General features: G+C 42.0%; 1 protein-coding gene across 1 annotated transcript; it reads left to right on the top strand.

Annotated features, from left to right (window-relative positions):
- The first annotated feature begins 1,130 nt into the window (after nucleotides 1–1,130).
- On the top strand, nucleotides 1,131–8,382 carry LOC308117505 (putative global transcription activator SNF2L2). Its single transcript, XM_080476423.1, has 6 exons — nucleotides 1,131–1,429; nucleotides 3,407–3,639; nucleotides 4,731–4,836; nucleotides 7,025–7,126; nucleotides 7,282–7,426; nucleotides 7,601–8,382. Exons 1-6 carry the CDS (start codon nucleotides 1,334–1,336, stop codon nucleotides 7,732–7,734), a joined length of 816 nt encoding a protein of 271 aa, XP_080332549.1. The 5' UTR covers nucleotides 1,131–1,333; the 3' UTR covers nucleotides 7,735–8,382.
- The last annotated feature ends 979 nt before the right edge of the window (nucleotides 8,383–9,361 follow it).

Genomic DNA, 9,361 nt, shown 5'->3' on the forward strand with positions numbered 1-9,361 from the left:
TCCAAGAGCCTAATGTCTTGAGGTTGACTTTGGGATCAAGTGGCAAGAGAAAGAAGCCAAAGGTGTTTTCTTTCAATAAGTTGTTATTAAAAATTCCTTATTGTTTGTGGTCGGCACATGATGATGGATTTATAACGCAGTAATAAGCACATGTGGTGTCAGTATGCATGTCTGTTAACGTAAATGTTATTTTTGATATTTTAACATGATAATTGCTCCCAAAACACAAAATAATAATAATTTCATGTCGATTTACCACATTTGGTTTTCACATTGTTTTGGCAGATTGGGGTTATTGCCTTCCTGAGAGGCAATCTGTGGGACTTTAAAGACAATAAAAGGATTGCAGCCACCGGTTTAGCCTCCAATTAGAGTAAACTCTCTGTGAGGATGAAAACTGCGCTGACCATCTGCTAGAAGATTGACTCAATTGCATGGGATGAATGTGTATCATGATTTGTTCTCTGTGTTTCCATTAAATTCCATTTGCAGTAACTCAGCTCCTGCAGTTGCCAAGTTTTCAACATTGTTAAAAAAAAAAGGGGGGAGGGGGGGGGGGGGGTGCGATCCTCTTGTTTGAAGAACATGCAGTCTGGTTTTGTCATGTATGCCTTCCTGCCATGTGAGGTTTGAACTCGTGTTGTTTTCCAGCAGCATTTCGCACAACATGCTGGAAAAAGAAAACTAATTGATTCACAAAAACCAGATGTATTGTGAATGTCAGCCAGAAAGTAGGGGAAAAGTCCGTCCCCCCCCCCCCCCCCCCCCCCCCATTTTTGTTTTACTGCGATGGTTAGAGGAGCAGTGTTGTTGGTTTTTTTTTTTTTTTTTTCCTTTGCTATCTTGGCACAGGAATTAAGTGTAATCTGAGTCAACATTTGATGCATTAATCAGCCTGCTGGAAATCTGAGGCTCTCTCACAACGGGCTCTTACTGTGAACCATTAATGTCCATGTTGGACTCTTTTTTTCTTTTCTTTTTAACATCTTTAAAACGCCACGTTTCTCTCCTAAAAAATGCTGTTCCAAAAAAAAAATTTCATAAATAAAAAAAAAAAAAAAAAAAAATGGACCCGATAACTTTAACAGCGGGGTAGGAAGAGAGGAGAGAGAAAAAAAAAAAAAAACGTCTGGCAACAGTCGATATTAAAAACATGCAGAGGGAGACAAGCTCGGGGCCTTCCAGAGTCAGGAAAAAGACTTCGGAGAGCTTCAGACGGGAGATGGGTATGGCATTTGTATTTTCCCCCAGCCCATTGATTTGTATATGAAAAAAAAAACCATAGCGCTTTTATTCTCCCCCCTTCTGGGCTCCGCTTCTGAGTGATCAGCTGATGAAGAGACTAGCAGCTCGCCGCTATGCTGGCTTGCTAATTCTCTCCCCCACAGCTGCAGCCGATCCCGATAGCCAGCCTGCAGACTGCAGTCAGGTAAATATCCTCCTCCATGTCTTCTCTTTTTCAGGATTCAGCCAGGGCTACATCGCATGGGAAGAGAGGAAGAGATGGATAAAAAAAAAAAAAAAAAAAAAAAAAAAAAGAGGAATGTGCATGCGCGTGTGTGTGTCTGTGTGTGCGCGCGCGTTTACGCGCACGTCGGGTTGGAGAAAAAAAAAAAAAAAGGAGTCTGCGAGTTTTATTCTCGTCTGTCTGAGAGTGTGCGCGCGTGCGTGAGTGTGCGGCATGCATGCGCGCGCGCACGTGCATCTCTCTATATATGTGGGTGTGTGCATGCGTGCGTGTGCGTGAGAGAGAGAAAGCAGGAAGAGAGGGAGTGTGTAGGTGTGTGTTGTAACAGATGAGAGGGAATCTTTGCCAGATTAGTCAGGGAAGAGGCAAGGCTTGTTAGGAGATAGCACAGGCATGGAGCATCACATGCACACAAACACACACACACACACACACACACACACACACACACACACACACACACACACACACACACACACACACACACACCCCTTTCCACTCACACATGCACAGTCAATCAGGCAGCTCTCAGCTGTGTTATACATCTTTGAGGATTACCCTCCATCCCTCCAGTATTCCGCTGGAGCGACTGCAGCCCCTCAGAGGGAGGCAGAGAGCAGCGGGGCTTTCAAAGCCCTGCATTTGAGCCGAGCGATGATGAGCGGGATCTCTATTGTTGTCCCTCCAGTGTTGTTGCCTTCCTCTCACTCAGTCCTCTGCCATGTCATTTCCTTTTTCTTTTCTTCTTTTTTTTGGGAGAAAGTGCAGGCATGCGTTGTGATTTTTCACTCTTATCACCAGTTTGTCATAATTCTGCATGGTAGTACTGACTGTGACTGCTGCTTACCCCCACCCCCCCCACCCCCTTCCTTCTCCTTCCTTCCTCCTCCTCCTCCTCCCGAACAATGTGTGCAAAATATAATATCTCAGCTTGCTTTCCTTGTCTGTCCTTGAGGAATACATTTTCACAAGTGCATGTGCTATTATAGGATGTGTGATCCTGTGTGATTGATGCGTCGATATTCTGTTCGGATTGGACAGCACGCTTTCTCCATGTCCTCCCTCTCCTCTCCAGCCGGGTTTGCTGCTGCTGCTGCTGTTAGAGCGGCTCTTGCTGCATGCATACTCATGTTTCTGGCCTCTAATTGCCTTTGTGGAAAATACAGTGGTTGCTGCAGATATTGGGGAGGGGGGGGGAGAAAAAGCAGCGATGAAATGGGCGAAAATAACTCAGGGTGCAGCCGGCTCCCCCTTGCCGAACACACATAAAAATCATATTTCCCTCTCTCTTGTTTTTTTAGTTGTTGTTCTTGTTGTGCACGAAGCGGCGTGCAAACTATAAATATGTGGATTAATATTTATTGGTTTGTCGCGTTTCAGACTGTTTTGGCAGAGCAATGCTTCTTCAAATGTATTCACATTCTTTGTGTATTTAAAAAGAAAGAAAGAAAGAAAAAAAAAAAAAAAACAGCATCCCCTTGATAATCGCCTGACATCAAAGCCTCCAGATAAAATAATCTGTCCTAAATTTGCAGAGACAGCGCGGCAGTTGGGTCGCTCCAGTCCATGTAAATTCAGACGCTGTTGTAATAAATAGATAAAGAATTCCTGCTTCATTTGAATACAAAGCCATCCTCTATAATTCTGAACACTTGAACCACAGCCAGCGCTGCTCATTAGATGGCGACTGGTGCTGCTTTTAGTTAAAGGGCTTCCGTTGTTTTTCAATGTATATCTTGGTGTCTGAGGTGTGTCACACTTTGAACACACACACACACGCTGTGTTGATCAGTTTCTCCCACATGACGTTCAGTGGAAGATTTAAGACGAATAGAAAAGGGAGAGTGCTGGGTAGCGTGCTTTCTTCCCGCTTCATTCCCTGGAAGTTTGTCTAGAGTTTGTCAGAGGGCCCCCACCCATCACTGCCTCTCCCCGCAGCCCGAGCCGGCAGGAGTGAACGGTTCCCTGGAGGACATGGAGGAGGACATCAGCCTGAAGAAGCGCAAAGGCGACCAGCATGGAGCCAAAGAGCTGCAGGCCGGCCAAGACACTGGCGAGAAGGTCAAGAGGAAGCGGGGGCGCCCGCCGGCTGAGAAGCTGCCCCCAAATCCGCCCGAGCTCACCAGAACTCTGAACACGCTGGTGGACATGGTCATCAACTACAAGGACGGGTGAGGGCCGGCGCACGCTTTGCATCCTGCGTGAAGAAACGGTTGATTGGTGACTTGTGAAACCGCGGTGGAGTGATTCAATGAGTTGCTGTTACTTTTCTCCTCATGCAGCTGAACTATTTAACTTTTTAAGTGCGGCTAAAGTTACGCCAGTGAGTTCAAGGAAGATGCTCTTTAAACCCGATATGAGCAGGATGAGGCTGCAGCTGCAACAGGCAGGCAGCAACAGGCAGCTGTGATCAGGCGCTTAGAGAGTTTGTTTATGGTTAAGGCATCACTTATACTATGAACATACCAGCTAACGCTTCAAACAGTCTGACAAGCGTTGGTGTTGCTGCCAGATGGACTGATTCAATGCTTAAGGAGGCACATTTCTGATAACAAGGAGTTTAGGGAAATAGTAACAGGGGCTCTCCGTTGTAGTGATGAGCCAACTGACACTTTGATCATTCTAACTCTTTCACCAACTAGTTTAGTTACAACTGAAACGATGTGGAATTACAGTTTAACCAACAAAAACACAGAGAAGCCCATTAACTATGAGCATAATGGTAATGCTAATGTTTCAAATAACTTTCTTTTTTTTTTAATATATGAAATAATAATGAAGCTGGAGTTCTAGAGGCCAAGCAAACGCTTTATGCCACCAGGATGCTAGTTTTAATTTTGTTCAATTGTAAAAATAAAAAAAACTGAACAATACAACACAGAGCAAAAGTTCTCAAATTTCTGATTAAAAGGGAGCAGAAAGAAGATTAAAGTTATTAATATCCAAAACTCACAGTGTCTAATAGACTCACACTCATCTTTCCAAGCATCCAGACATGTACCCGCTTCAGCGGTCAAAAAGCATTTCTCCTTCCGGGTGAAACACCTGACCAACAAAGAAAAGTTCCCCCGTATATATTCTACCTACCTATTACTTTTTGACACCCAGTACTCCATGTACCATGGATATATTAATGTACATTCTGCTCCTATTATTCCTAGATCACTAAATATTAACCACCTGCTAACAAAATATTGTAAGTTTGTCTTTATAAATGTCTTTTTTTTTTTGTGAGATTTAACATTGCGCATTTTATTCCTAGGCTGGGGCGGCAGATCAGTAAAGGCTTCGTCCAGCTACCCTCAAAGAAGGAGGTACCCGAGTACTACGAGCTGATCCGGAAGCCCGTGGACTTCAGGAGGATTAGGGTTGGTGTCCTTTATTACCCCAATGACTCTCCTACAGCTTTCATTTAGATCTGAAACAATATATTGATTATACACTCGATCAAAACGCCATTGCATTCACAATGAATACATGTGTTGTTTTTTTTTAAACACACATAAAGTTCCTGTAATTTACAGCAATTCACACCGACACCCCCCACTGAGTCAGGCTATAACGACGTGTTCACCATTAAAAAGCAGAATACATCCTGCATCGTGAGCCAGAAACGACATTTCAAAGGCTAAAAACACCGGCGGGCTTCTGTAAATCCCCATGACGTCACTTTTTCTTCTTCTCATTAACTTTTCTTTCATACTGCAGAGACACGATGAGTCAGTTTCCACTCACTCCCAAAACATTTCTCACACTCTCAGCATGACCAAACACGTCATTACACCCAAACAGCGCGAGATGAAGTGTCACTTAAGAGTGTCTGTTCGGCTGCTCTCTTTTTTTTTTTTACGAAGGTCAACACTAAGTCACACAAATAAATGTGATCAAAAAGTGGCAAAGCAGTCGGTGTTGGGTTTCAGTCTAGAAATATGTATATTTTTATGTCACGCATTTCACTTGCCTGAAGATGAAGGTTGATGTGTGTCCATCCATCTACCCCACCCTCCTCTGAATATGAACATCTTGCTCCCTTCAGTCAAGATTCTGATTTAGACTTGTTATAATTACTATCGCCACTAGATGTCATAATGTACACACGTTCTAATATACAGCCTTAATCCATGTTGGGATTGTGGGTCTGATGCAGGTATTTTATGTCCCCTGATCGGCTCCCTGGGGGGGTCAATAAGTAAGAATTCAACCAAAAGATGAAAATCTAACTCTATATGTTAGACTATATGTTTTAAAAGGGGCCTGCAACCTTTCTGACAATTTTTTTTGCCACTTTTCATTTTGACGCCACAAAACTGGTCCAGCCTTTAAAGTAGCGATAACACAGCTCGCAATGTTGTATACATAAAAAAACAGATATCTTAGACAGCAATGATAAAGTTCATAACTGCAGTTGAGAACAATAAACTTTTTTTTTTAGCTGTTTCAGCTTTTATAGCAGTTTTACCCATTTTTTGTGGAAATAATTGTTTTATCAATTTAGTTGCTTTAGATGTTTCTTTTAGGCGTTTTTCTTTTATCTACTTATTTTTTTTTATGTTTGCCTTGTTTTGGTGATTGAAGCTATTTTAGTCATTTTAGTTGACTGACCTTCATTGAGGATTTTGGTGGCATTTTAGCTATTTTAGCTTGTTTCACCGTTTTAAGTTGTTTTTGCTGTTGAAGCTTTTTTAACACGAAAAAATAAAAGTTTGTATTTATAGGCTGCACGACGGCTAGACTTTTTTAGCTGGTAGAAATAAGGTAATGTAAGGTTGGCGGGGGGTATTTCACGTTCTCCCCATGCTTGTGTGGGTTTTCTCTGTCCAAAACATGCGTGTGAGTTTTACTGGAGACCTTAAATTGTGTGTGAGCTTTTCCGTCTCTTTGTGTTGTGATGAACCGGCAAACATGTCCAGGCTGCACCCTGCCCCTGAGGATTGGATATATGGTTAAAGCTTAATTTAATGAAGGCTTCAGGGAGTCACTGTAGAGGGGCTGAAGAGCCACATGTGAAAGGATTCCGTGTTAATATAAAGCTGAGGAAGCTTGTCCATTTTATCCCATTTCACCCAACTTAGGGTTGAGGATGAGCAAAGGCAGGGTCAAACACACCAACGGTGACACTGACAGGCCCTTTAGAGTCACCACTTGAGCTCTGATTGATGTTTTTGTAGGAAACTGGAGAACTCACGCACCCTAAGGGGGAACATGCATACTCAACAAATATAGACTGAAACTGAGATATAATAAATAACATCCCCCCCCCCCCCCCAAAAAAAAGAGTAAAGATTTAAAAAAATAAAGTGACAGGTTTTTTTCTCACAATCCAAATAAAGCCATGTCTTTTCGAATGGTTACGGCGAACATGAATTATTAAAAATGAGTGACAACACGCTGTTCGAAGATGAGTAAAACCGAGTTTTTGTGATATCGGGTTAAATTAAAAAAAAAGTCCCGAGCAAGCACTACAAACCTCAAGTGTCCCTGGAGTAAAATGTGCTTTTGATAAATTATTAGATCAATCATTTAATGATGTTTTATTTATGACCTTCTGCTTCACAGGAACGTGTGCGCAATCACAAGTACAGAAGCGTGGGGGATTTGGAAAAGGATATATTCCTCCTGTGTCACAACGCTCAGACTTACAACCTGGAGGGATCTCAGGTAAAACGGTGCTGCAAAGCGACTGAATTAGTATTCACGTTATGTTTTTTCCTCCCGCTTGTGGTCGTACATTCGCCGTCGTGTGTGTGTTGATGCGGTCAACAATAGCCCGGCGCGCCGATTATCACTCTGCCTTGTGTTTGTAATCGCCGCAGATCTATGAGGATTCGATTGTCATTAAGTCTGTTTTTGAGAGCGCGAGACAGCGAATCGTCACAGACGAGGAACAGAAAGAGGCGGTTAGCGCCAGTCACAGCGATAATGGCGGCAGAGCTGAAGACCAATTTGTTCCATCAGCAGGTGAGTGCAGGGTGACAAATGATAGAAGAAGGAAAATTAAAAAAGAAAAACATACTTACGTAACATCACTATTTTCTACTTGTTTTGGATTCAGCTTTGTAAAATTGACAATACATCGATTTCAATCAGACTAAACCTGTCTTTTTGTTTCTTTTTTTTTTTGTTTCCCACCAGTGAAACCATTACCGGTCCAGATAAATAAGGGCACTAAGGAGGAGAGGAGCAGAAATATGATGGCCAAGCGACTCCACAGTGATTTAGACTCTGATGAGGATCTAGAGGACAACACCACAAAAGATGAGGGTTGAACTCAGCAGCCCTCCTTTTTTTTTTTTTTTTTTTTTTTTGTATTCTTGTCCATGTCTATTCTCCGCCACATCCCTTTTCATTTTCTTCCCTTTATTTTCCAAGAAGAAAGCGTCTTTGAAAATAAAATTTAAAAAAAAAAGAAAACGTCGGGGAAGAACCACTCAAAGAGAGGCACTTATGGAACAATGCATTTTTTTTTTTTCTTCCTCTAGATAAGTCACGCCACTCAAACGCATAGTGCAGTTCGTTTCATTCCGCTGGTCTTTTACAATAAATACAATTTATCTGCTTTAAGTCCCCGTGATCGCTACTGCAGATATTACGTAAGACACCAGTTCCACTGACTGTTTTGAAATCAATATATTTGATTGTATAAAATGCCTTCATACGTCTTTGGAGCATGATATGTATCCGTCTCTCCTGAAGCCGGCTCCCTCCTCTGTGGGGAGCGGCCGCCGATGAAAGTTCATGTGTTCGCTGACACGAAGCACACAGAGAGGACTTTTTTTTTCCCAAGGAACTGTGGACAAACGGGACTCTGTAAATTTGTTTAAAATATCCGAATGTGCTTTTAGAGATGACACATCTTTGATATAAAAAAAAAGAAGAAAAAACAACCAAACACATAACAGTAGAGGTACGAAGTCAAAAAAAAAACAAAAAAAAAAAAACTGTTCTGATAGTCTGCCTTTTGTCTGTTTCTGATACTTGATGGGTTAAGTATGGGTCAAACCAAGGGTACTAAAGTTGAACATTTGTATCCCTTGTGCTACAGTATATTCACTTATTGTACAGTTTGTGTGAAAAAGTATCTAAACTTCTTTTTCCTTTGCTCTCCTAGTTGTTGGGGAGGATGGAAGACATCATTGTTAAAGACAATCCCTGGAAACATGTATCACTTAAACAACTTGAGTAATAAATTTTACCAAAACTCTCGCTGGTTGGACATTATTTTGTGTTGTTGTTTATATAGAAATAGTTGCTGCCGTAGCATATTCCGAATACGTAAAAGTCGCCACAGGCTACATGGTGGCGTTGCTGCTTCACACCAAGCAGTTCACAGTTTAAGTGCAAGGCTGGGCTTTTTCTGTATGGAGTTTGCATGTTTCCCACATGCATGTGTGACTTGGCATACTTTAACAATCCCAAAACGTGGCTTATTAGGTTGGGTTACTTTAATTCTTCTTCATCTTTTGGTTCTTTTCTTCGGGGCTTGCCACATCCGCCTCCACTCACTTTTGTTACAGGGCAATGGTAATGTGGGCGCTTGTTTTCACCAGGGCCGAAAACAATCTGTCATGGCCATCGTGTATTGTGAGCCACATGTTTATTTAAGCTGGGTGAACATCCTGAAAGCAAACTTCACCATTTATCATGAGAAAAGTGGAAAAAAGCTCACTTCAATGGCTGGTTTTAGGTTGGGTTAAGTCAGTACTGTACATGTGAATGTGTGTGTGTCTTTGTGTTCTGGCTCTATGTTGGACTACCCTTGACAAAACACCCAAAGACATTAAAGGGTGGATAAATTGGATACCAACACAAAGAATTAATATAAATTACATAATTTGGCTAGTTTGAATCTAGGATGTTCCCATTATTTAACCTGATCTATGTTATTATAAAGCC

Source organism: Lipophrys pholis (genome assembly GCF_963383615.2).
Source record: "Lipophrys pholis genome assembly, chromosome: 12".
Taxonomy (NCBI): domain Eukaryota; kingdom Metazoa; phylum Chordata; class Actinopteri; order Blenniiformes; family Blenniidae; genus Lipophrys; species Lipophrys pholis.